Raw genomic sequence first — 27921 nt, forward strand, 5'->3', positions numbered from 1 at the left:
TCAGTTTTCCTGAAAACCCTGAGTCTGGCAATTCAGGGCTCTGCTCACCTGCTTTTGTCCTCAGTCTGCATCTGAAGCCATGATGTCAACCGGGAAACCTCTTGGAATCACACACTTAAAACCATGCTGCATTCAATGACCACATCCTCAACACTCTTGTGAATTAATGAGAGATATATGATGAGTTTTTTGCACATGGTGAGAGAGACATATCTTGCAATCTGGGCTCCATAATGAGATTTATGTACCTGTTAGGCTCAGTCAGCACATGCTTTGTGTTCATCCTCACACATGCTCGCTGATATTGCTGCTTCCGCCTCCTCTAATGTCTCTCATTAAAGATCTCTCTCCTGGTGTCAGTCTCTGGTCCTCTCTGAGATCCCAGCGCCTCCATCCTTGAAATTGAAGGCTGCAGTGAATCTTATCGCCTCTCATTAGCTTCATTCTCATTCTCTCCGGCTCCCTTTATTGCTCAGTGTTAACCTTCTCACTCGGCAGCATTCACAGAGAAGTGGTGTCCTTTGTATGAGTTATATGAGTTGCAGTATTTCAGCAGACTGATCCCTGACATCTCATTTGAACCCCAACAGAAGGAGGTTGTCTGTATCAAGCCTGGATCACACTGCCATACATAGTTTAATTTCTTTTAATTATCCTACATTTCCCTTTTGTGTTACTGAGAACTGCCTCAATAAGAGCGAATGAGCAGTTTCATTTCTATAGCTCCATAATGGGACTCCTGCCAAAGCATATTTTTAGGTGTTCATGGACTGTAAACCTGTAAAACTGTCTGAAGCTAATTGTGTGATGAGAAATTAGGTAATGTTCACTTCCACACTCTCTGAAATCAACAGAAATTTGAGGCAAAGAAAACCCACACTAATTATGTTGTTGGATGGACGCAGGGCCAAAAACAATGCCTTATGCTTTTGTCAAGTTTGATTGATGTTTTTCACATTGATGCAAATAAATCTGCTTTTTTTTTCTCCCCCCCTATTCACAAACACAGGAGCTGACTCTCCTCCCGTCTGACAGCTGGACTTGGAAAATGTCTGTTGTTTTCAAAACCTGCTCCCCTGAAAATATCTTTCCTCTGTAGACGGCTGTGAGGCGCACAGTCCACACATGCAAAATAAAAAACGGTTGTTCCAAAACCAAAAATACATCATTTTAATCTCAATCAAGCACTGCACATACACAATCAGAGCTGCAATCCTTGGAGGCTCTGCTTGTGACAGGGAATCAAATTGGCTGTAAACACAGATTAAAATGACAGACGGAGGTGTCCACTACACTCCTGTGTTTTGACAAAGCATTGATCTAATCCTCACGCCTTGTAATTTTGCCATGACACCTGCAGGTATTATTATTACCAGCTTTCTGTTCTGATATTTTTTGGTTTCTCAGAAATATCAAAACAAACATCAGGGTCTCAAAGTGCGTCTTAGTTGTCCAATTTTTACACTTCTCTGTCTTCTTTCTATTGTGGTGCTCATTTACTTGCCTACTATACTTTCCAGACACAACCCCTGGAAACACGACACAAGATTTAGCATTTCATTTCCACATCAAACTGTCAACTCTCCATTTGCAGAGATATTTTTGAGAATTTTCTTACTTATGTAAATAGCCCCATTGTCTGTGAATGATCCATGAATGGCGTGTTTTTAAGAAATTAATCAATCATTTCTCTTTTGGTGTTTTTCAAACAAAAATACTGAACAAAGGGTTGCTGCAACTTTTTCATTCTACCAGCTCAACATATAACAACTAATTGTTATTAATTATCCAAGATTCCTGCATAGTAGACACATTTCAGCTTCACATTGTTGAAGTTATAAAAAGTCATAGAAGAGAGGTAACGCTATCAGGACGAAGTCAACAAACTCAGAACTTGTGGTTTGCAAAGACACGCTGCTGCTGAGATAAATGCAGCACTTTGATTTTCATAGTTTTAAATTGTTTAATAAATGGCTTCAGCTATTCTACTCTGTCTCTGTCTAATCATATGATTATTTCTTATGAAAACATTTGGAGCTGCAGTTTTAGTATTCACAGACCGCCCTGCTCAATCTTCTAGCCTCCAGCTGCTCTAATCTGTTTCCTTAGAGGTGTCTTATGGAGGCTGAACACTCTGGGATTAATTCTCTCAGCTTGGATGCATTATAACACTTTGATGAATAATTACAGGTATTCAAAGACTAATTGTATTTTTTCATAACACATGATATCAGTGTAGCATGCTTGTATACTCACATCAATTTAATGGAAGAGAAGCTTGTTTGTGTCAGCTTCTATTAGAGTCACACAGGCAGTCTGGACTGGCATTTCAGTAGTGTTTTGCATCCATCACAGTGTATCATAACATATTCTTACTAAAAAAAGATTCTGTGATGGGACATATACAGTTCATTACCACAGGGAGGGATGCTGAAAACTTCATCATAAATATCATCTGAGTTCTTCTGAATGAATAAATTACAGATACCCAGGGTTGTAACCACGGCGTCCAGGGAAAAGGAAACAGGATCATATTGGGCTGAAAATTGGAGGAATAGGAAGGGAGGAATGGAGGCGTAGATTGCTCATCACACTGTGATGCTTTCTCAGGGTGTCATTTTTTAAAAGTTCATATGATGTTTTTATTAAATACTAAAACATTAAACCTGCAATTTTCAGTTTGAGTCTGTTTACTCTAATGTAGGGAAGTTAGACATCCACAAGCCTACACACTTTTTTTAACAAAGCATCTTCAGGTGGTGCACAAAATATCTCAGGATGAAGCCACACTGTGGTACCCAAAGGACTTGTTGATGGTTTCCTAATCTCCTTACATCATGTTTCTGCTTTTGGTATGTGGCTAACCTGCATGCCAAGTCAGAAAGACACCCTCACTTCTATCTCCTGACCCGCCTGCTTCACCTCAGCCCTGCACAGGCCAAAAACTCCAGCTCTTTATAGCCCAGGTACTGACACCAAGCTCTCCATCATGCACCCTCAATCATATGCACGCTCTCTTATAAACAGAAACAGACATACAGACCACAATGCAACCATTCAAGCAGGGGAAAAAAAGTTAAAGTCAGAAGTGCAAAATAAAACAGTAAACACAAGACTAGACTAAGAAAACACAAGAAACATGGATCACTAAACACTCAAGGGAGACTAATACAAGGATAACTAATACAGAATAAACACAGGGAGGAACTAAGGCGGTCCACACGGGGGTGCGGTGGGTTGCGCTGTTGCCTCACAGTGAGAAAGTTCCTGGTTCAAGTCCCTGGTTTCTGTGTGGGGTTTCCATGCGTGGGTACTCTGACACAGGCTAAAAAACATTCTTACCAGGTTAATTGATCACTCTAAATTGCCTGTAGGTGTGAGTGTGTGCATGAATGGTTGTCTGTCTCTCTCCAGGGTGTACCCTGCCTTCCACCCGAAGTCAGCTGGGATTGGCTCCAGCCCCCGTGACCCCAAAACAGGATAAGCAGTCAAGATAGTGGATGGATGGATGGATGAAACACAAGGAAAAAATTGAACTAACCAAACCATGACCCTTTGTGCATATAGGGTCACAGTGGCTCAACCTCTTTGTGCCCTGAGCTTCTACTGTGTGCCCTTCTGTATTTTGAATATATTAAGGTTTAAAGATGCCACAGGTTGGTCTGATCTCTGGAGAAACACTAAAAACTGATGATCTGTGTCTGCTTTATCATTGGATTTTGTTTCAGTCGCTGTGGTCTAGATCTCACATTTGCATCCCTCTGGCTCTGTTACACACATCACACTTCCTCTATGTTTGTGAAACCCCAAACTTGAAGTCCAAACTACACCTATGGTGATATAGTCTCTTACATCCCTGAAGCAGCAATGGTTTTTTAGGTGTCATTATTTTCTGAGACAGTTTCTGTTGAAATGTTGAATTATTCTATTGTTTTCACATAAAGACCAGACTGACCTCAGCTGACAAATGTTGTATACGACCTTACATAACCCATCTGTGTAGAAGTGTGTTGCTAGTCTTTTCATTATTTAGTTGACTCAGTGTAATTGGTTGTAAGTTACAGAGAGATTGTTGTAGGTTCTTTTACTAAAGCTCCTGTCAGCCGGTAGTTGATTAGACTCTGCAGTCACTTAGTTTATAAGGACATGTTTCATTAGTGAAGTGTTATTTAGCCCTGTATTGACTTTGTGCTACGCAACAAAACTCTATCAAATGAGAAGCGAAAGCGTGCTGTGGAGTTGGAGAGCGTTTTCTGTGATTTTTGGTGGGGGAAATATTTTAGCTGATTCTTTTCTAGAGAGTGATCTTTACTTTTAGGGGACAGATTGATAATCCTCCAAACAGGTGACTTATGTCTGCGTCTTCCTGCAGCTAAAAGCAGGTGAAACGAGGATATACGACCTGCACTGCGATCTGAGACAGCCTGCCAGAAATAATGGTTCTGTCTGTGACCTCTGCTGGGAAAACAAATATCTCTTTTTCTGCAGCGATTTTACATGTTGAACGTCTCTATGTCATCCATTACAGCCCAGAAAATCGTTTAACTGGATCAAACAGATTGCCTTGGTAATATAAATGGTACTTGCTGCTCATTTTGTAAAATTGCTTACAAATAAAATGAATCAATTATTTACTCCTGCTCATCCAGTTAACATCCTTCAGATAAAAATCTAATATTTTTGTCAGTTCTAGGCATTGGGTGCTGTGTCTTCCTACACACTCCTGTAAATATTAGTTATTCAGCTGTGAATCACACGCAGCATTTATTGGCATAACCTTCTGAGGTGGACAGTAACACACTTGTTTCATCTCTAACCAACAGATGGCTCTTTAGAACGACATTCCCTCATGTGACCTTTGGCTGGGGCGCTTTTATTTTGTGACAAGGACAACACTTTCAAGAGCCGCACTACTTCTCCTGTCAGTATGCATATTTATCAGCTGTTCCAGAGAGGGATTTAATCTGAATTATAGCAAGGTTATCCCTCTCAAGACTATTAACTTAGTTTGCCTCTCCTGTGAAGTAGCTTGTGGCTGAAGGTATTGTGGCTAAAACATCAAAACAGTACAAGCTTTGAATTTTAGAGAGACATTGAGATTAAAAGAAAACAAGGACATGCAGGTGAAGTGGAAGCTGAATTAGAAGACAAAAGCAGGGGCTTTAAGGGGAAAAGTGGGACTGATGACTCAAGGCTTGAATGGAGGAAGGGGCCCTGGATGGATTTTTGTAAGGCAGTGTTAAAATAAATGAAAACACGCAGCTCTTTGTGTGGAAAAAAACAAGTGTCAGTACTCCCTTTATTCACTTGCTGGTGTATCGTGCAGCCAGTATCAGTAAATCTTTAGCTTTACATTCTAAATCTCTACAGTTAAAGGTACAGTCTGTAGAAATGGGAATATTTAGCAATATCTACCAGACAGATTCTAGAATAAAACCCTCCCTTGCTCACCCCTTCCCTTTGTGAGGTGATGATGGCCTTCAAGGACAAGAAGCTCCTGTGATGCATGATAAGTATGATCCTCCATTTCAAGATTTCAACATCAAAAAACATATATTCATACAAATTCTCTCTCACACAACAACAACAACAACAACAAACAATATCTTCTTCTTCTTTGTTTTCAAACTAGTGCATTTTCTGCAGCCACTCACTAAATAGAGGAGAGCCCTTACTACTCTCTACTACTGTAGAGATATGGTGGTGCAAGCTCTGTGGAAAGGGATCTGCACCTATGCAGACGTCCATAAACATATGTTTATTAGATTCCATTTCTACCAAGTCTGTTCTGCTAAATACAGAAAAAGAAAAGGTACCAGAAGACAACACTACAACATACATGGATTCAAAAACAACTTGTATTTAGAAGCGTACCAGTTAGAGCAATAATAATGCATAACAGCAAAATATAATACAGTCAGAGTGACGAGAGAGTATTAATGGGATTTTTGTGAGTGAGTTATAGAGACTGTTCTTCATGAGGAGTGTTAAAAATAAGTAAGACTGTGGATGTTGCTGAGGAAATATTGCTATTCTCCCTTGTGATTATTGATCCCCAATTTCTGGGTGTGACACAAACACACAGTTATTTAAAACAGTTGTGAAAGGGTGGTTGGTGGGGCCAAATGGGATTCACAGGGCCCAGAATTCCTGGTGACACCCAGTCTCTGTGACATCACCCATCTGTTCCTGAGCGCCGTTTTGAAGACAATCGTCAGCAGGAGCCATATTGGAAAGGCTGAACACATCAGCCCCCCCCCCCCTATAGTGTGTGTTGATAGAGAAATTAGAGATGAAGACCGAAGCTGATTTTTGAACCAGGATGTAAACATGTTTCTTATTGCTGCAAAGATGGTCTTTTTTGAATTGGTGTGTATGTGGTTTCCAGTGTTTCTGCAGTCAGCCACAAGTGGATGCTCGATGAATTGCAGTTTATAACATTTCTGCATGGGGTTCATATTTTGAGACTGGAGGTTGCCACTTGGTGACACCCCTGGACAAAGCAGGGGTCTCTCCCTCTCCCTCTCCCTCTCTCTCTCTCTCTCTCTCTCTCTCTCTCTCTGTTGTGACCCTGGGTGTTTACTTCATTGCTAGAGGCAGCTTAATCCAGTTATGACAACTGGCCTTGACACTAAATAAACTCGGTACGAATTAAACTTTGCCCAAATCAATAGAATCCTGTTCCACGAAGTGTATCTCTTTTCATGAGTGATCCCACCACAGTACATTAAAATAATAGACTCACAGAAATGTTTGCATACATACATTATATAAATGTATGTCCAAGTTCCCGGGAAAAGACATCCACATTCAGCTCCGGCTGTAAGGCGACTTTGTAGAAAGCCACATGTTTAATTTTCAGCTTGCATTGAATAAAATGTCACAGATAAATGACTTTCAGAAGAATAATGGCAGAAACTCATCACAACAACAACAAGCAGACTAAAGGTCTAAAGCTCCAGTAGTGGCCCCGAGAGGCAGCAATGTTCATTACAGCTCACATTATGAAAAAGTAGGACAGAACAAACAACAAAGTGATGATTTTCTTTTTTCAACCTGAGGAGTCAATGGGCTTTAAATGCCCCGAGAGAAGCTCAGCATTAACAGTCAGGGGATCATTTAAATCAGATCAGGGTTCATCCCTGGAGGAGTGGGAATTTTCACTCTATTTAATTATAACCTGACAGATGGATTGTGAGGAGAGTTGTGTGTGTGTAGTTGACATTTTGGCGGTTTTCAGAGTGCTAAGGAAGTCCTCTGTGGAGAAGGAATGTGGTCAGCCAATTTCAAAACTATGGAAGCCGTTTTATAATCTTTTAAGTGACAACTGTAGCCTGAATGTTGCACAAGGAAAAGGTCTGGGAATCCATCACTGTGTTTGCAGGGACAGCATGTGAGTTACAGTGAATAGAGGGTGACTGGGGCGGTTTGGGACAATATATACATACAGTATATATGGTAGGGAAGATGTTTCCCATCTATTGGAGAACAAAAAGGATTATAACTGCGTAAACTGACTTATCACATTAAGACTAGTGTGAACATATTAATGCATTTAATTAATGGGATACAGTCTCAAATGTACAATTTGTTTTCCTGTTCATGAAAAGAGACCCATAAAGCCCACCAAATGTCAATAAACTCAAACAAGAATAGATATTAGAATACTGATATGACCTTGGTCTGCATCTGCCTCTGACAAAATATTACCACGCATTATAGGGGACCTCTGGGGATCATGAATATCTGCTTACAATGCATAAAAACAAGTGAAATAAAAGTTTACAAAATTGCTTACTATATTCGACTTCCCTGTCTTGCATTGAAAGGGAGAGAGGGACTGAGCAGCTTCTTTCAAATCTGTATATCGGCCTGTGATACAAAGAAAAATAATGCTGTATAATTGTTAAAGTATATGTTTGTTTAAAGAATAACCCTTATTGAGACACAAGAAAAAATGTATGAGTGTAATTTAAACTATCTGATTAGTGTGTCCCCATTATTGGGGTTAGACCGTAGCGACATCTGCTCTTCCATTGACATAAATATAGTTCATATTGTGTAATCCAGGGGTTCTCAAACTTTTTAGGCTTGTGTACCCCCTTTCAAAAACAGTTTCAGCCAAGTACCCCCTTGTATGGCTGAAAAAACTTTTCAGGAAATAATATGGGAAATAACATAAATAAATGTATGCATGCGGTTTCATAGTATCATAATAACATTGAAATTAAATATGACACAAATTCTATGCTTTTGTAGTGCAATATTTTCAGAAATAATTAAAGATTGAGGCAGCTAGTACCTTTGATGGCCCAAGGAGCACACTGTCAAACAAGAATAATTTCAACCACCTGTCCATTGTTATCCTCCTGGCCGCTCGCTGAACAATTAATGTCAACAGATGGAGGCCGTCTGGTCCAAGTGGTTTTGCAAATAACATATCTTATGAATGAATGCTCAATTTGGTAATAGTGCCCTATTTGATGTTGCATTGAAATAAAAATGAAATGCTGTTGAAAAAGTTGTTTTTAATCAGGTTTTGTATTTATTTGTTATGATGCAAACTTTTTTTTTTTTGTCACGTTCCCCTTGCAGTACCCCCACGTACCCCTAGGGTTACGCGTACCCCCATTTGAGAATCACTGGTGTAATCCATAATTTTTTATTGAGGCTTTAGCTATTAATAAATAACAGAAAGATGTAGGCTAAGTTTTAAAAGCTGATTGTCATGTTTTCCTTTGCAGAAAGACCTCCCAAGTCTACCTAAATATCAATATCCTGGAAATTAATAATATTTATAATATTATTACTTATCTGCATTTCATACACTTTTAGCTGATGGTGACTTTTCACTGCAAAAGCCACGCTAACCAACAGCCTACAAAGTCCACATCTGCACTGAACCCCGGGTCATCTCTGTGACGCGCCTGATGCTCCCTGCTCTGTCATCTTAAAGTTACACACTGTCTGCATCTCATCACGGCTCGGCTCGGCTCTCACAGCCTATCTCTGACCCCCTGAAACAGCACGTTGTGGTGGGATGGGCTTGGCAGAGTATGCATGCAGAGAGCCGCCTGACTCGTTGATGTCTCTGGGTATTAAAAAAACTCCCTCACATTACATGACTGTCATTGTGTTAGCTCTATCACAGCGCTCTATCACAGCCCTCAGCAGCAGCAGCAGTCGGTGCTCGATTGGTTGAGTCTGGATGAACCATGGCAGACCCGGAGGATAATGTTGCAATTCCTGAGTTCAGCTGCCTTCTCCAAATGGATCCTCACCTCAAAACGTACGAGAAGGACTTCAAGAGGAGGTAAAACACTATTCAAAGGCACTTTTACGCGCAGCTGGTCGCCAAAAACATGTCGCTGTGGAAGCTAGCAGCTGCCATGCAAGCGCTGGCTTAGTGTCTTGCAATGAAAACACACAACTAATGCATAAAGAGCAATGTTTGCAACACATGAGAGTAGCCTTCGGTAGCCAGGTTTGACTTTCTGAATGAGCAGAGGTCGCACAGAGGTCCGGTTTCTTTCTTGTGGGCAGCAGCTAGCTTGCTACTCTGTCCCTCCCTGTGTGTGCTGCTGAATGACAGGATGATATTCAGCTAATGCAGAATGAATGAGCCTCTGTTTGAAAGTCTCATTACATGTGACAAGTTGCTGAAGTTAGCAAGTTGTCTCTCTACTTCCCGTGTTTGACAGCTACAGAGGAGGCATGTCTCTGCGTCAGGTGACGCACACGCTGCGTCGTCAGGTGGAGCTCTGAGCTGTCTGATCTGATTCCTCTCACCACTGTGAGAACCACTGTGGACCAGAATCACAACAGATTCAGCTTTCTTTGGGCTTTTGTCCTGAGTTTTGTCTTTTTCTGATAATGATTTGTCTATTCAAGGCTTCAGTTATCTTAAAATATGTTTTAATTTGGATTTAGTCCACTGTGTAACAGCTGATTTGTTGGGGTTGCAGAGGCTCCACAATAAAATGACATCAAAAATATCAATCAACTTTAAAGCTGTCATCATATTCTCCATGATTTCCTTCCAAAAGTAATACTTATTGGGGTTGAAATCTTAAGTAGATAGATAGATCTGTATTTGTCTTTAATAAGGAAATTTGTTGGCACTGTCTGTACAAGAATACATACATAAAACATACACAGTAAACATCCACCCAGCCTCACAACAGTGGTGCACATCAGAATCAGAATCAGAATCAGCTTTATTGGCCAGGTATGCTTGAACACACAAGGAATTTGATTTGGTAAACTCTGCTCTCTTTGCACAAGGCATAAGAATAAGGCATACAAATAAAAATAAATAAAAATAATAACAATAACATCAGCTATAAATACAAAAGAACAACAAATAGGCATGACTAATATGTACAGGCTAAAATAATATGATAAAAGTGCAGTAGTGAGTAGCAGAGGTAGTTTTTACATTAAAAAGATAGAAGTTAAATAGAAATATGGAATTCTGCTTGTAGAATTGTTGCATTGTATATTTACATGTATATTTACAGAGAGTATTTATCTGACAGGTATGACACTGTTATGGTTTAGTGTTCATCAGAGTGACAGCCTGGGGGAACCCACATACACACCGGACACATACTGGACACATACACACTGGACACATATTCCAAAGTTTCTTTATTGGTTTTTTATGCACAGACAAACACACAGTAGGTTTTGTAACATGTAGTAGTTGGAACAGAGTTCTGTGGATGATGTTATAAAACACAATAACAAAAACACCCTTAAGATCCCACCCACTCCAGAACATTGATCACATTATACACACACCTCACATTCATACCGACATTAACAAGGGGTAGGCAGACAAAACAAATGCAAAAGATCAATATCATTTAAATACATTAGGGAGAGCAAGATCACACAGAAATAGTCGATTATTACTTGAAAAACAAGCTAGTGCATTGACACCGGACACATATAACACACAGGACACATTACTAGGGCATTTTGTTAAGGAGTGCTATGGCAGATGGGACATTAATTGTTTTTTTTCCTATGTACATGTGTGTGTGCATTTATTAATTGGGTTTTATGTCCAGCATAAATTGCAATCATATTTCATTTGCAGCTTTTAAAGTTTGAAATCAAAATTCAAATAGAAGCAGACTAAAATATTAAGTATATATTTGCACAATGCATCTTGATTGAGTTTTAGACAGAACTGGACAAATCAAAGTGGAAAGTTTATGATAAATAATATAACCGCCTCTCTCCCTAAAAGACATCTTAACAACTGATTCTGACATTCAGTGAAATCCATGAAGGATCCTGAAGAACCAGAATCTTTAGTTTTAACTTCACTGCGCTGCAAAGTGTCAGATTTAAAGATTTATACTCTTACATTCTTCTGTTATATTCTTGGCAACTTGTCTTAGTAGTTCCTTTTGATATTCAGAGCAATTTAAAGATGTCAGATAACTAAGAGCCATGTTTATGTATATTCATTAAAATTAATATTTGTATTTTGCTAACATATAAGAAAACTAAGGCTGTTCTCAGGTCTGAATTTATAAGTTGAACAATTTTGCACATTTGCTCAACATGTACTGCTCTTTTGCTCTTTCACATCACAATACTGTTGATTTTAATGGCGTCATTTAACCGGACAAAGGATTGAGCCAAAGTTAGCAGCAGCACAGCCCTCAACCCTTGCTGAAGAGCATCAGAGAGTCCCTGATTTTGAAGGTGAACCTCTTGTACAAGGTGTTCTAGCTGGATTTAAATACCTGGTCAGTTTGTTTTAAAGGAGGAGCAGACCTCATGGATCATTCAGCTCACGCTATAAACCTTGTGAACAATGAACGCTGAGGGAATCCTAACCTTAGAACCCAGTTGTGCACATTAACACTTCCACATTGGCTTCAATTCTTGCGGCTTGAGGTTGCTGCTTGGATGAGACCGGGTCTTTTTGACTGATAATTCAAACCTTTGTCCCTCCTTGTCGAGTCCCTGAAAAAGCATTTCGAACATGTGGATGAAATCAGGTTTTATAGGCAGGATGTGAAGTCTGTAAACATTAGATTTGATCTGAAGTCCCTTCAATCAGGAGAGAACAGTGTATGAAATATGGATGGGTATTTGTTAAAGCCAGATGACGTGGTCAGAAAGTATTTTACTCTTGAACATATCATGGAGATATTGTGATGTAAGAGCGTCTGTCCTCAGTAGCCGTAAATACATCCCCCCTCTGAAGTGTTGACTTTGGCTGAGGTGTTGGTTGACGTCTTCTGCTGAGGCTGAGGAAATGATGAAGCTAATGTAGCTGAGGAATCTGTAGGGTGAAGTTGATGACAGGCCCATATGACGACCGCATGAATTACACATGAAGAGAAAAAAGCCCATTCATGATCACTGCAGCATTGTGAATGAAGATGTGTCTCTGTGCCATTGGACAATTGTGAACAGCTGATGACCGCAGAGAAAATAATGAGTCGGCATATTTGAGAAAAAAAGAATGCATTATGGTCGAGGGAAATAAAGAACAGACCCAGCATGCACATTACATTCTTCCTGTCTGATCTTCTGCTATACAGCTTCATTCCAGTGGACCCTTTGGCTCAGCTATTTTGAAGATGCCCCAAACATTACAAAGAATGATAAAGATAATACTGAGAGGAAATAACAGAAAGCATGGAGTTATCAAAAACACTTAAAATAACCTCTGTTTTGAATACATTTGCTTGAGTGACCTTAAAGAGCACAGAAAACAACAGACAGCATGTGCTTTTAAAAAGCATCGACCTTAAGCTAATCTCCAAAAGTAAATACTCAGTCTGTGTGAGTCAATAGTCGGTGCAGTCTCAAACAATTAGAAGCAAACTCTCACTATGTTTATTTGTGCTTGTTGTGGTGTCTTTAAATTGCTGTGAGCTGTAGTTGGACTCTGATAAACCAGGCCGGGCTGAAAGGTAGGAGTGCACTTAAACCAGCCTAATGAGTGAGCAGCACCACAGAGTCAGACTGTTATAATAGTTTCATAATCACCTTTTCTTCTTTGACGGTGTCCCATTGGCTCATTTTGGGATCGGAGACTCTGGCTCACAAACTGCATGTTTAATTTGTTCGCTCCACTCCTCACCTCGTGTCATTTTATCCTCACCCACTGGATTTCTTTCTTAAAAAATGGAGTGTAATGGTTTTTAGATACAAGCAGGCGGTGATAATGATCTACAGCTCACATTTCTACGCTTTCAGCCCAGGGTCGGGTCGTCACAGAAACTAGGCCTTAAAAACTCTGCTTAGGGGCCGTATAGTTAAATCCATTTTCATGACTGTGTCAGATCAGGTCTCTAATGTGGCAGGTAAGGGACCACCTGCTTTGTATTTGAAGCATGTTAGTACGGCTCCAGCCTTGCAGAGAGATGAGCGTGTCAGTTCCATCTCTGACACAGCTTGGGATTGTTAGGCTTCACGGAGCCCCCCGCGCCACTTCTCAAACACCTGTGTGGAGGATGAAAGTTGCACATAGATTATTTTACATATAGGATCACTGCTGCGTGAAGGTTAATTCTTGATAAGCTCCTGGTGTTCTCAGGCCCACAGTCCAAACAGCACATCATGAACACAGGCGCAGAAATCAGGAGCTTTCTCAGGCTGAGGGTGTCACGCTGAGTCCCCACGCAGAGCTGCACGCTGCTAAGAATTCAGATGGCTTATCAGAAACAGACCTGTGACCACACTGACTGGTTCTTTAGATTCCACTGCCATGTCCGGGCTCAAAGCTGCCCACATCTCAGGTCTGCTGAACTTCGCTTCACACCACATTCAGCCGCTCCACACAGACCGAATTATTCCGGCAGATTTTTGCAGGCATCCCATTTTAATGAGTTATTCCGTGGTTGCAGGCGGCTTATTTTTTTTTAATCAGGATGCTGGTTTCAGATTGATTGTGAAAACAACCGTTGATGCCGCACGCAGGTTACAGCCCCAGTGAGCAGTGCTCTGTTGACATGCTTCATTATTTACCCTTCCTGTTGCGAAAGTCTGCAGGAAGTGCTGCTCGGTTTTTGCAGCTCATGGCACCATGAATCTCCTAAATTGGACCAAATGAAAGTGGGGAGCATTGGGACTGCTGCTTATTACGGCAAAGAGTTTTTGCAAAGATTTGAGTATGTCATCACAACTCATTTCAAAGTGAAAATACAGCAAAAAGTCTGAGGCTTAGGCTTGTGATGGTGATGCAATGAATCTAAAGCAAAAGTGTTTATTGACTTTGAAGTGGTGATAACAAATGGATGTGCTCTGACTGAGAACTAATGAGCTGAAATACAAGATGTTAAGATAAGCTGAAAAACTACAACTTACATTTCCTTGGTTGAAAGGAGTTATGACTGAATCAAATTTCTGAATGTCCCTCCCCCCTCTTTTGCAGCATTTATATCCCCGTCACCTTGCTTGAGGGACAACACAGGTATGAGGTTAGCAGGGAATTGTGCCTTTCATCAATCAACCTCTGTGTTAACGCTCAGGTCCCTCTTCAGCCTCATTAACACACTCTGTCAAAAGAAGGACGTTAATGACATTGTTTGAAAGTCACCTTGCTGCAGGGCTCGACAGAAGCCCTTTAGGCAAACCCCAGATCAGGAGAAAGAGAAGATTTATCCTTCTTGTGTTTCTTCAGGCTTGGTGCAGACTGTCCTGACACCTCTGTGCTTCAGCTGTCACTGTCAGTCATACACAAAGCATCAGACCTGAACACTCGCTCTAAATTTAGACGCCCGATTGTCTAACAGCGAGTGTAAGAACAGGTTACAGAGTTCAGCAGCTCCGTGGAGAGAAATTTTAAAAAGTGGATCAGAACTGTGACTTTAAATGAGCTGAGTTATGATGTCCAAACAAGAGCCAGATGTTGGTGATCTATTTTCTTCTCTACACTTTAATGACTGTGTGTTAAAGTTTTAGTGCATTTTTCCAAACTCATACAGCACCAGAATAAAAAGCAAACCCTGTTTCTACCCAGAAATAGAATAGTTATGTTTTTCTTCTCCCATCCTGTTTGTTGTTTTATATGTGAATGCAGGTGTTGTTTATCTATTCAATATTGTCAGCCATCTTGAAAGCACTTTAGACTCTAACTTTCTATTTTGATCTTTTTCTGAGCCACAAAGATATTTGGGCGCTACAGAACAGATGAGGAGGTTTGGAAACTTAATAGTAAACAGGCCAGAAATTCTGTTTAGACTAACACCAGACTGGCAGCCTAAGGAATTGGCTGAATTCAACCTGACTGTTCAGAAAACTTGTGTTTACCAGAGGAACCCTGAGCAACCTTAAGTTCTTGTTACAAAGTTTATGCAAGTATGTTGCAGTGGAGAAAAAGTGTCAGCTGGAGTTTCAGGTGTTGGTGTTGCTAGATGTACCAAAAACATTTGTTATACTTTATTCTACTTTATAAAAGTGGGCTGCATACTATACACCAGTGTGACCAGTATACCAATATAAAATGCAGGAGAAGGTTTTCTATTGTGTTACAGTATTTCACCCTGAAGATGCTTGTAGAAGCATGCATTAAGGATGCTGGAAACAGTCTACAAGTGTCACTTTTTAAACTCTCTCTCCTTCATCAGGTCATCATTATGTCATTAAATGAAAATGATGCCTTACCTTTCAGTAAATGAACCTTGTGGAGGCTGGTTTGATTGAAGAGACTCCTCAGTTTGAGACAACAAATGACCAGTTGAGGTTGATATTAGGGATGGGCATTTCAGGCCAAAAGACTATTCGATGGGGCGCTGGTGGCCTAGCGGTCTAAGCGCCCCACACACAGAGGCTACAGTCCTCATCGCAGAGGTCGCTGGTCCAACTCCCGGCTGCAACCATTTCCTTTTTTTTTTTAAACAGTTTTGTTTATTAATTTTTGTACACAAAGAGGTAATAGGTTCACAGTACTTATGAGTGACAGTGTTGGAAGATTTACACCAAAAAGCAAAAACAGACAACATTAGAACAGGGTGGTCAGGCTGGTCGTTCTATGGATCATGGCTATTGGTGTGAATAGTAATCTCAGTCCTTAAAGCAGAGATGAGAGGGAAGATAAAAGAAGATACACTAAAGAAGTACATTCATCAATACAATAATTACAAGACTTCATTGATAGAGGCCAGCAGCAGGACAGAGCAGGATCTTATTCAGGGACAAGTGGAAAAATAATAACCATTTCCTGCATGTTTTCACCCACTCTCTACCCCCCACATTTCCTGTCTCTCTTCAGCTGTCCGATCAAATAAATGATGAAAATTTGTAATCTTAAAATGAGAAAATATTCCAAGTAGCTGTTCGATTTTTACAAAGTGAAAGAATTTTTGAAAATTTGAAAATCATTACCCATCCCGGCTAGAAAGAGCTATACACCCACATAGAAACTGCACATTGTTGAACACAATGGCAGGAACACAGTTTAAATGCCCCCAAATCAGCCTGTGTGTTATATACCAGTGTGACTTGTATTCCAGGTTTGATGGTACTTACCAACAGATGTATTTAAACTGACGTATAAGACAGAATTTGACTAGTGTTAATGATTAAAGACAGTCAACATTCTTTGTTACAACTTTAATTGTACCTAAGTCCAAATGAGTGGACTCTGTCATCATTGGGCTTGCAGGTTTCATTAGCAGGCTTCACGTATTAGCATTCTGTGAAGGTTATCAGCTAACTCAAGGAAGCCAAGGACATTACTGCTGCTAGTTTTCCACTAATGAAACAGACATGGAAAGAACTTTGCAACCTGAGATTATTCCTTGGACTTCATGTCTCTGAATCATCCAGCCTTGGCATCGCTGTGCTCTGCTTTTATGACCCCAGAGTTCTAAGTTTTCTTTAGTTAGTTGGACCCCCTCTGTGGCTTTGAGGAAGGAGATCTTACCCTCCTGTTTCTGCAGATGATCCATCTCCTGCTGCTCCTCGGTCTGCTTCGGAGCTTAAGTCTTGTTTCTCCAGCTGTTCCTGAGGTCTGTTTTCTCTTACTCAGGAGAACGCGTCCTCAGCTGGTCTGAAATCCAGAGCTCCTTCTGAGCCTCAGCTTTCTCATCAATGACATCTTTGCTGACACACCTTCTCAAGCACCTCTCCAGCGCTTGCTTTGATTTTTCAGAAGATCTGTCCGGGGCTGATAAGCTTTCTCTTGTGCCTCCTGAGCCTTGGTCTTATCATTTACCATGACCTGAACCTTCTGAAGGCCCCACTCTAAGTGCTGTCACAGTCACAACTCAGGACTCAACTATGACTAGAACATTTCAAATTTACAAAGTTTTGAATATCACAACATGATCTCATTTACAGCAGAACAACTTGTCTGTGTGTGGAACAATAAGAACGTACAAGCTGGGTAAACTTGAGAGTTTGAGGAGAGCTAAAAATACGTCTGACACTGAACTGATTCGGGGATTTGACAGTCTGTTGATGTCTGTCACTTACAATGTTGCCGTGTGCAATAATATCTGTGGGTTTAACGTCCCAGTTGTGCTGTATGATATTTCCCCTAGTTTCTTTGTAGATAAAGAACAGTTACCCAAACCCAGAGATAAGAGAGCCAGGACTGTAATCTGTGACTCACATCTATAATCTCCTGCTGCTCTATTACCACCGAATATGAGTCGGGACAAAACTCTTTTGTAATTTCTGGCTGCAGGGATCAGTCGTTTCTCTCGTCGTGCACTACCTGACAATGAGCCGCAGTGTTTCCAGGTGAAACTGAAATGATGCTCACTTCTATTGACACTTAATGATCAGTGTGTCTTGATTCATAATGTTGCAGTCTTATTACTCATGTTAAATGTTGTCTGTAATTAAACAGCTGTAATGATACAGGTGGATTACAGGTATACGTGTAGGGTTGCAAAATTCCGTGAATTTTCAAAGTTGGCTCTTTTCATTTAACATTTTGAATGGGACTTTGTTGGGATTGCATTTTTGTTAATTTGTGAATGGGTTGGGTCGGGGGGGAGTAGTATTGTCATGAACATGAATAACATTCATGCTTTTTGTTTCTTCAATGAAAGAATTGATTGTTCAATAAAATATTTATATTTTATAAATTATAAATGTATAATAAATATTCTAACACTTGATACATTTCTACTTACAAATAAATGTGTTTTAATTGTATTTTTTTGGATGGATGTTAAGACAAATATTTATGCTTGGATATGATACCTTTCCATTAAATTACCCTCAATTCCCAGTTAATTCCCATAGTTCCCATGGAAAGTTTCCAATTTGGAATATTTCCAAAATTCCCCAGCTTAACTTCCCATGGAAATTTACAGGAAATGTTCCCCCCTTTTGCAACCCTATATGTGTATGTAACAGGTGAGGACAAAGAAAAGACACTACAGTTCCCCTCATATTTATAGACTTCAGAGAGTTTCAGTCATCGATGGTGTAAAAGAAGCAGAGGTGGTCAGAATTAGATTGCTGTTTTAAACATCCAGCCTTTTGAAGGTAGAGCCCCTTGCATTCATCTGTCATCTACCCTGCCATGCACTGTAGTAAGCTAGCTAGCTGGCTACTGAGTCTTCTTCTGCTGCTATTTCTTGTTCTATGACTTTCCTCATTTTAAAGGCCAGTGGCAACCAGCACAAAGAACCACTACTGCCCCTTACACAGGACTTCCACCAGATCTGTGTCCGGTCCGTCTCAGATCTCAGATCAGATTCGCTGCGGTCTGGCTTCGTCCGGCAACACCCACCGGTTGCGTTTTCGGAGCACAGCACGTAGCCGGACCGCCGGACAGCTGGAGTCATGTGACCGAGGTTTTCCTGCGGTAATCACTAAATCAATAATTCTCCATCTCTTCCTCTCCTCATCCATCTTGTCTTTATCAGCCTCTGAAAACCTCTGACCTGTTGACTCCAGGCCTGGCTCCGCCCAAAATTAGATTTTGTTGTCATAGTTAAATTAAAAACGATCTGGTGATAACACAGAGTTTTATTCTGAAAATTAACCAGATGTTTTCGTTTTGTTTTGGTGCCTGACTTCCTGTCCTGCTCCATCTGCTCTGTTGAGATTGATGCGTCATGCTCTGGCATCCAGCAAAAACAAAAGTCTTGCGTAGTGGATCCAGTGGGAGTTAACACATTGACTAGAATAGATCTGGTGTAGTGACAGATCTGAGATTGACCGGACACGGATCTGGTGGAATTTGGCTGTTACTGTGAACCAACTAGTTACAGAGGGTGACATGTTGCTTATTTTTAGCATTATCAATATTTAATTATTTTAAAAAGACGGTTATTGTTATATTGGTATAATGCATTTTGTTTGAACACATTTCCAATAGTTGGTAGTGCTATTGTTAAACTTAATCGTTGTCCTGGTTTGATGTAATCTTAGAGCCACATTCAGATTATGTATAATCACTTATTTGAATCATTGGCTGACAGAACTGCATCCATAGCTTTCAAAGCATCTTCAAATCCACAGAGAAATGTGCAGAGCTCAACTTAAGAAGGACAGACAACAGCTATAAATGGAGCTCAATGTTTGCTATTCTATTATTGACTTGCCTTTATTAGGAATTCAGGGCCGGTGCTGAAGAAAAAAGACTTGCCATATGTGATGAAACGGTCACACTCTGAGGCTCTGCTCTCTGCAGCTTGATGGGAGGGTCTTTTTCACACCGGATGTTGCCTATATGCATACTATGTGCAGTCATGTGCTGATAGTGCAATAAACCAGAGACTTCTCATATAGGGGACAAGGTAGAGGGATGTGGAGTCAGCGCCAGGAAAGAGCTGAGGAAGAGCGACAACTTCATCAGAATAAAATGTGTAGATAAGGGCGAAGAGGATGGTTTGTGTCTGATGATAAATAATAGGAAAATAAATCAAAGTTTAGATTTAGCCTTTAGCTCAAAGTCTGCTAATAACTTCCTGAAATGAATGGTGGCACAGTTCATTTGTGATGTGTGGCCTGATCTCCCCTTCCTGCTGCAATCTCAAGTGGAAGCAGACACGAGAGATGTGTGGTAAATACTGCATCCATACAGGATTTTTGGCTCTCTATTCCCTCTGGTCCAACCTTCTGGAGCTCATTTGTTATAATCATAGACATGACTTTCATGCCTATTAATGCTGTGGCAGTGGAGCTCAGGCCTTGTGTGAATCCTCCTTTTGTCCTTCCTTTCAGCATATTCCTGACATGGTGACAGAGTGGCGAAGCGGGCATGTGGCAAGCATTGGTTGGACTTTAAAGGTTTACATTTGGCAAGCTCGGTCTGCATCCACTCTGCTCAACACAGGGAGCAGCTGCTGAGAAATCGCACTGTTACTTCAGCCCATCATCACTAGCCCCCGGGCATTCACAGGCTGGTCTGAGCTTGGCTTCAGGGCTATAGGGGAGAGTGCACTTAACTCAGCTGGCTGAAAGAGGCTTTCTGTACCGGGGGGAATCTGATATGGACACCAGCTGGCTGCAGGAACTTAAGTGAGATAAATTGCAAAGTAGTTAGTCCATCTTTCCCAGTCCAAAGTTACAGACAGAGGTTTATCTCTCAGGATATGCCTGTAGTCTCAAATTCTTCAGGAAATGAGGCAGGTTTGCATCCTGAGGTAAACCGGGAAGAGATAAGGTTAGCATGGAGATATTGACATGTGGAAACATATACTGCTCCACAGCGTGTTCTGCAATGTATGACTGAAATAGTGAAACAGAGAAAGGAACATTTAAAATCCAAACCAACAGTCTCTTAATAATAGAGCAGTTCTATTCATCACTAACACCTCTGGTAGGTGTCTTTTTTTAATCCAATACTTAAAATGTCTCACAGCAACAGTTAGCAGAAGTACAGGTAGAGTTCAGTCTCATTAAAATGGTCATCTATGATGATATTAAAGCTGATTATATATTATATTGAAATTAGAATCACTGTGTCCTTTTTAATTTGGAGAGAAAAATACTGAATAATCGCCCTGTTTCATTTGGCTGTGCAGAAAAGAGTCCAGAGCAATCTTCAGAAACTATTTCAAAATCGGGTCCCTTGGGAACTTGTAGATCTTTGATTAAACAAAAGCATTGAACTTTTTACTGTGTGTGACAAGTAATTAAAAAGTAAAATGTTTTATCACTAACTATGTTGGTTGTTAACAGGGATGCACAATGTTCCTCTTGCTATGCAAAACTTGTAACCCAAATATCTATCACCAAAAAGTGTGCATGGATGGAGAAATGAGGTCTTCAGATCAAAATCATGTTTTGAACCATGCAGGCTGTAGACATGTTTATTTTTGCTGTTTACCCCAGGGGTTTCCTAAGTGTGGGTCGGGACCCCCTGTGGGGTCACGAGACAAAAATGGGGGGTCGTGAGATGTCTTCCAGAATGTTTTTTTTTTTTTAAGTTATCTAAAATAAGTACATTTTACCCATTATAGTACAAAATGTTGACAAAACTAAACTTGAAATAAAACCTTGAGAATAGAAAATGTAATACGTTTTCTGCCCTTCTTTTTGCCAGATGACTCCTAAGTTTAGGGTTAGTGAACTGTTAACAGGGTTCCCACGCGTCCTGGAAAACTTGGAAAACCTGGAAATCAGTTGACCAGTTTTCCAGTACTGGAAAACACCTGGAAAATGGGAGAAAAAGTAAAATGTCCTGGAAAATCACATATAGTCCTGGAAAATTATTCCAACATGGCTGCATTTGACCTGACCCTATTAACAAAACACATCCCCATTCATTTAAAGTTGAGTGCACGCTGTGCTGGAAAAGACAGCGACACTGCGCAACTTTTTCCACATCTTTTCTCCTTCACTTCATAATCATGCATTCACAGAAAACGGGGGTATATTGTTTATGTTTTATGGTACATTTGGCTCAATTACCGTACTCTAGCTCAGTTGTTCTCAAAGTGGGGTGCTGGGACCCCTGGGGGTCTGCGAACCATAGCGTGGGGGTCCGTGAAATAATTTGAATACATTTCTAATAAATTATAAAATTGTGCTGTCATTATAAAACAGCATATACACCATTGTTATGATACCATTTGGTGGCTCGAAGGGATATGTGAGTCTTGTTACTGTTAATTTTCTGAAAGCATTTAAGATCAATTACTTGAAAAGTATAAATGCTGTCATGTTGAGTCCACAAGGAATGAAATGTCCCTCTGTTTTAAAGTATACAAGTGGTATTTACTTGATTCAAATTTAAATGTTATCTGTTTATCACTATGGTACAGGTCTGAAGTATTTACATTGATACGTTTTACAATACAAATAGTTCCAAGGGCAACTAAGAGTGTAAATGGTAGTAAGCATGTGCTTTAGTGATGGGAAGTTGGGCTCTTTTCAGAGAGCCGGCTCTTTCGACTCTCAAACGCCTCTTAATTTAGGATCTTTTGTAGCCGTATGTTTTTTACCTTAATTTTGCAAAAAATAATAGTTTGTGTTGAAAACCCTTTACGTACGGTGTTTTATGAGAAGCCTTATAATGCCCAATTGTGTGCATTTCTTCTGTTACAAAATCATTCTCACCCTGATCCTAGGGTTATGATTAGGGTTAGGGTTAGGATTGTGGTTAGGGTTAGGGTTAGGGTTAGGATTAGGGTTAGGATTAGGGTTAGGGTTAGGGTTAGGGTTAGGATTAGGGTTAGGGTTAGGGTTAGGGTTATGATTAGGGTTAGGGTTAGGGTTATGATTAGGGTTAGGGTTAGGATTGTGGTTAGGGTTAGGGTTAGGGTTAGGGTTATGATTATGATTAGGGTTAGGGTTAGGGTTATGATTAGGGTTAGGGTTAGGGTTAGGATTAGGGTTAGGGTTAGGGTTAGGGTTATGATTAGGGTTATGATTAGGGTAAGGGTTAGGATTGTGATTAGGGTTAGGGTTAGGATTAGGGTTAGGGTTAGGGTTAGGATTAGGGTTAGGGTTAGGGTTAGGGTTAGGATTAGGGTTATGATTAGGGTTAGGATTAGGGTTAGGGTTAGGATTAGGGTTAGGATTAGGGTTAGGGTTAGGATTAGGGTTAGGGTTATGATTAGGGTTAGGGTTAGGATTAGGGTTAGGGTTAGGGTTAGGGTTAGGATTAGGGTTAGGGTTATGATTAGGGTTAGGGTTAGGGTTAGGATTAGGGTTATGATTAGGGTTATGATTAGGGTTAGGGTTAGGATTAGGGTTAGGATTAGGGTTAGGGTTAGGATTAGGGTTAGGGTTAGGGTTAGGATTAGGGTTAGGATTAGGGTTAGGGTTAGGGTTAGGATTAGGGTTATGATTAGGGTTAGGATTAGGGTTAGGGTTAGGATTAGGGTTAGGATTAGGGTTAGGGTTAGGGTTAGGATTAGGGTTATGATTAGGGTTAGGATTAGGGTTAGGATTAGGGTTAGGGTTAGGGTTAGGATTAGGGTTATGATTAGGGTTAGGATTAGGGTTAGGATTAGGGTTAGGGTTAGGATTAGGGTTAGGATTAGGGTTAGGATTAGGGTTAGGGTTAGGGTTAGGGTTAGGATTAGGGTTATGATTAGGGTTAGGGTTATGATTAGGGTTAGGATTAGGGTTAGGGTTAGGATTAGGGTTAGGGTTAGGATTAGGGTTATGGTTAGGGTTAGGATTAGGGTTATGATTAGGGTTAGGGTTAGGATTAGGGTTATGATTAGGGTTAGGGTTAGGGTTTTGATTAGGGTTAGGGTTATGATTAGGGTTAGGATTAGGGTTAGGGTTAGGGTTAGAGTTAGGATTAGGGTTAGGATTAGGGTTAGGGTTAGGATTAGGGTTAGGGTTGGGGTTAGGGTTAGGATTAGGGTTAGGATTAGGGTTAGGGTTAGGATTAGGGTTAGGATTAGGGTTAGGGTTAGGATTAGGGTTAGGGTTAGGATTAGGGTTAGGGTTAGGGTTAGGGTTAGGATTAGGGTTAGGGTTATGATTAGGATTAGGGTTAAGGTTAGGGTTAGGATTAGGGTTAGGATTAGGGTTTTGGGGTTAGGGTTAGGGTTAGGGTTAGGGTTAGGGTTAGGATTAGGGTTAGGGTTAGGGTTAGGATTAGGGTTAGGGTTAGGGTTAGGATTAGGGTTAGGGTTAGGATTAGGATTAGGATTAGGGTTAGGGTTAGGGTTTTGATTAGGGTTAGGGTTAGGATTAGGGTTAGGGTTAGGGTTAGGATTAGGGTTAGGGTTAGGATTAGGGTTAGGATTAGGGTTAGGATTAGGGTTAGGGTTAGGATTAGGGTTAGGGTTAGGATTAGGGTTAGGGTAAGGATTAGGGTTAGGATTAGGGTTAGGGTTAGGATTAGGGTTAGGTTTAGAACCAGATCTAAACTTAAGCATACAGATCTAGAACCAACTTCATGCAAACAGAATCAGAATCAAACTCAACCAGAATCAAACTCAACCAGAACCAAACCAGAAACAAACCAGAAACAAACCAGAACCCTTATAGAACTGAACCAGAACCGAACCAGAACCGAACCAGACCCGAACCAGAACCGAACCAGAACCGAACCAGAAACATACCAGAACTGAACCAGAACTGAACCAGAACCGAACAGAACCAGAACCGAACAGAACCTTACCAGAACCGAACCAGAGTTGAACCAGAACCGAACCAGAACCGAACCAGAACCGAACCAGAACTGAACCAGAACCGAACCGGAACCGAACCGGAACCGAACCGAATCAGAACCGAACCAGAACCGTACCAGAACCATACCAGAACTGAACCAGACTTGAACCGGAACCGAACCAGACCCGAACCAGAACCGAACTAGAACCGAACTAGAACCGAACCGGAACCGAATCGGAACCGAACCGAAGCAGAACCGAACCGAAGCAGAACCGAATCAGAACCGAATCAGAACCGAATCAGAACCGAACCGGAACAGAATCAGAACCGAACCAGACGTGAACCAGAATCGAACAAGAACAGAACCAGAACAGAACCAGAACAGAACCAGAACCAAACTCAAGCAAACAGAACCAGAACCAACTCTGGTAAACCGAACCAGAACCAAACTCAAGCAAACAGAACCAGAACCAAACTCAAGCAAACATTATTAATGTCCTCAGGTTGGTATTGAGAAAAATCAGATGCCTCAGCTTAGATGGGCTGATCCGATTTCTCCTCACAGTGAGTATTTGCCCTGTCTTCAAGAAGACTATCTCTGAAGGAACAGATGAAGCCAGGATACACAGCCTCCCCTCCACCACCTGTATCCTATATCCTCACATATGAATGGCCACATGGCCGCCATGCTGACCAATCAAAAGAAAGTTCTGCTGTGAGCAGAGCTGGGGCTGAGCACTGAGAGAGCTAAGCAGCGGAAGGAAAAAACTGGGAGCTGGCTCTCTCTCTTGATGCGAGCCGGCTCTTCTGATTCACTATAAAGCATCAACTCTCAGAGCCGCAGCTTTTGATCATGACACATCACTACTGTGCTTAATCTGTGTTACAATTATGAGGGGGCCATGGACAATTTTCTCACCTGTAAGGGGTCCCTGGCTATTCTATTATCAATTTGCCATCATTTTGTAAGTATGTAAGAGATGATTTCATTGATAGCCATAGACTACATGTCTTTCAATGTAGACTTCCACTGAGAGGAACATATTAGACTATTTAGGAACCAAATTAGGAACTAAATTTAGACGGTCATACCAGCTTGATCATCAATGAAAATGTCCTGGAAATGTCCTGGAAAATGATCTCTGGAAAAGAGTGGGAACCCTAGTTAATTATAAAAAGCATCAGTAGCAGTAGGTTAATTCATAAAGGCACAGGAAACACAGCCACATGCTCATGTAGGTAAGCTAATTTTCTCCAGACCAGCTAAATGAAGCCACATTAAATCACTTTGAGGGACAGTGGGGGTCACGAGTCTTTGGCATTTATATTTTGGGGCTGAAAATTTTGGGAGCCCCTGGTATACACTACCAGTCACAAGTTTGGACACACCTTCTCATGCAATAAGTTTAATTTATTTTAATTATTTTCAACATTGTAGATTAATACTGAAGACATCAAAACTATGAAATAATCTGGTTTTGCCTTAATCTGGATTACAACAGTAGTCAAATAGGGTACTAACCCTACCTCTGAACAACACAACTGATGGTCTCAAACACATTAAGAAGGCAAGTCATTCTACAAATGAACTCTTGACAAGGCTCATGTTAATTAGAAACCATTCCAGGAGACCACTTCATGAAGCAGACTGAGAGAATGCCAAGATTGTGCAAAGCTGTCATGACGGAAAAAGGGGGCTACTTTACAGAATCTAAAATATAAAACATATTCTGGTTTGTTTAACACTTTTTTGTTAATTAAATAATTCAATATATGTTCTTTCATAGTTTTGATGCCTTCAGTATTAATCTGCAGTGTTTCAAATAATAAAAAAAAATACAGAATGAACCTTGAATGAGAAGGTGTTTCCAAACTTTTGACTGACTTTACAGCCAGACTCAAGTGGATTATTGTGGAACTGCATTTTGTAGAACCTCCACATCGGCAAAAAGGAAAATGATTCTGGAAAATGGAGGAAAAGTATGAAGTAGAAGTGGAGGAGACGACTTGATGCAATCGGAGTTTACATGAAAAAAAAATACCAACACTGCATCTAAGAGACTGTACCTATTTTTGATTTTCCATGGAATTCATGCCGTTGTGTGTGTGTGTGTGTTTGTGTGTGTGTGTGTGTTTCCCCTGGTTTAAAGGTATGAGCTCCTCCAGAAGCTGCTCTTCCAGCTGGAGGAGGCAGAGGGAGGCTTTGACCAGTTCACACGCAGCTACCAGAACTTCGGTGTGCAGAGACGAGATGACGGCAGCCTGTTTTTTCAGGAGTGGGCTCCAGCTGCAGAGGCCCTTTTCCTCACTGGTGACTTCAGTAAGTAGCTCGGGGAGAGCTGTCAGCTCTCCAACAACATGCCAGCAGTGTGATATCCATGTTGCACCAAAGCCTCCACTGGGTTTTTATTACTGCTCTGTGATTCAACATGTCTCAGGTTCTTTAAAATAGACCCAACATGGATGTGAACACCCTGAAATTAAAGCTGATAGTTGGCACTTTAACCTCAGAGTAATAATATTTCCCTTCTTACAGAGTAATGAGTCTTTTATGCACAGAAATCCTCCAATATTTAAGGCTCAGCAGGAGTCCTCCTTATGTTTAAAAGAAGCATTTGTGCGTCATTCCAGTTTTATTGTAACAATCAATTTGCAATAATAAATCTGGTTGCTTAAGAGGAAATGAAACATTAATAGGTGTTTGAACACACAGTCTGGACTGAGATGGAAAAAGAGATTTCAGTTGAAACAGGGAGGTTGCATATCTTCACGGTGCATTAAATAAGAAATTTGACATTTCTGCACTCTTGAACACAAAAGGGCCAAAAATTAAGAAAAAGCCGAGAGAAGTGCTCCATAAGGGCATCAGGCCTTTTGATCAACCAACCTGGGAGTAGGAAATGTGGAAAATATTGATTACGCAGGATAAACTTGCATACTGAAGGGCCTTCTTTTGAATGTGGGAGTGTTAGTTAATATTTTAGTAGCTGGTTATTTCATCATCGCCTGCAAAGTTGTTGAGAGAGTGCAACCTCTGTGTTTGCACTGAAATCTCCGTTCCCCGCTGTCCCAACTTTGAAAGTAATTTCAGGTTAATAGTCTTTTGAGTGTTATTTTCAGTGAATGTGGGGTGTGAGAATGTGGCAAAATTATTTATTTTTGTCATCATTAACGAGATGAAATGCGACTGGCTTTCATCTATCAAACAGATATGCATGGTAATACAAGCTCTCAGTGTCATTATCTTTCTTTTCTGAACATTTCCTCTTTCTTTTATCAAATATATTAATGCATTGAGCTCGATTAAACATGCCAGTAGTAATTTATTGCGCTCCGCAGACAAACAAAGAATTATAATAAAAAAGGATAACAAGAAGGATAGTGAGAGAATTCACTCAAAAA

At 40.6% G+C, this 27921-nt stretch overlaps 1 protein-coding gene across 2 annotated transcripts in view; it reads left to right on the top strand.

The window, feature by feature from the left end:
• Positions 1-8965: 8965 nt before the first annotated feature.
• The window catches only part of gbe1b (glucan (1,4-alpha-), branching enzyme 1b), a 104762-nt gene continuing 85806 nt past the window's right edge, over positions 8966-27921 (top strand). The window contains exons 1-2 of one of the 2 annotated variants that reach the window (XM_034700931.1): positions 8966-9313; positions 26670-26839. In XM_034700931.1, the coding sequence (XP_034556822.1) occupies positions 9216-9313; positions 26670-26839 (268 nt within the window). In that variant the 5' untranslated portion in view covers positions 8966-9215. The remainder of the gene's footprint in view (positions 9314-26669; positions 26840-27921) is intronic. The other variant, XM_034700932.1, reaches the window with a different exon arrangement.

Source organism: Notolabrus celidotus, chromosome 14, assembly GCF_009762535.1.
Source record: "Notolabrus celidotus isolate fNotCel1 chromosome 14, fNotCel1.pri, whole genome shotgun sequence".
NCBI lineage: Eukaryota > Metazoa > Chordata > Actinopteri > Labriformes > Labridae > Notolabrus > Notolabrus celidotus.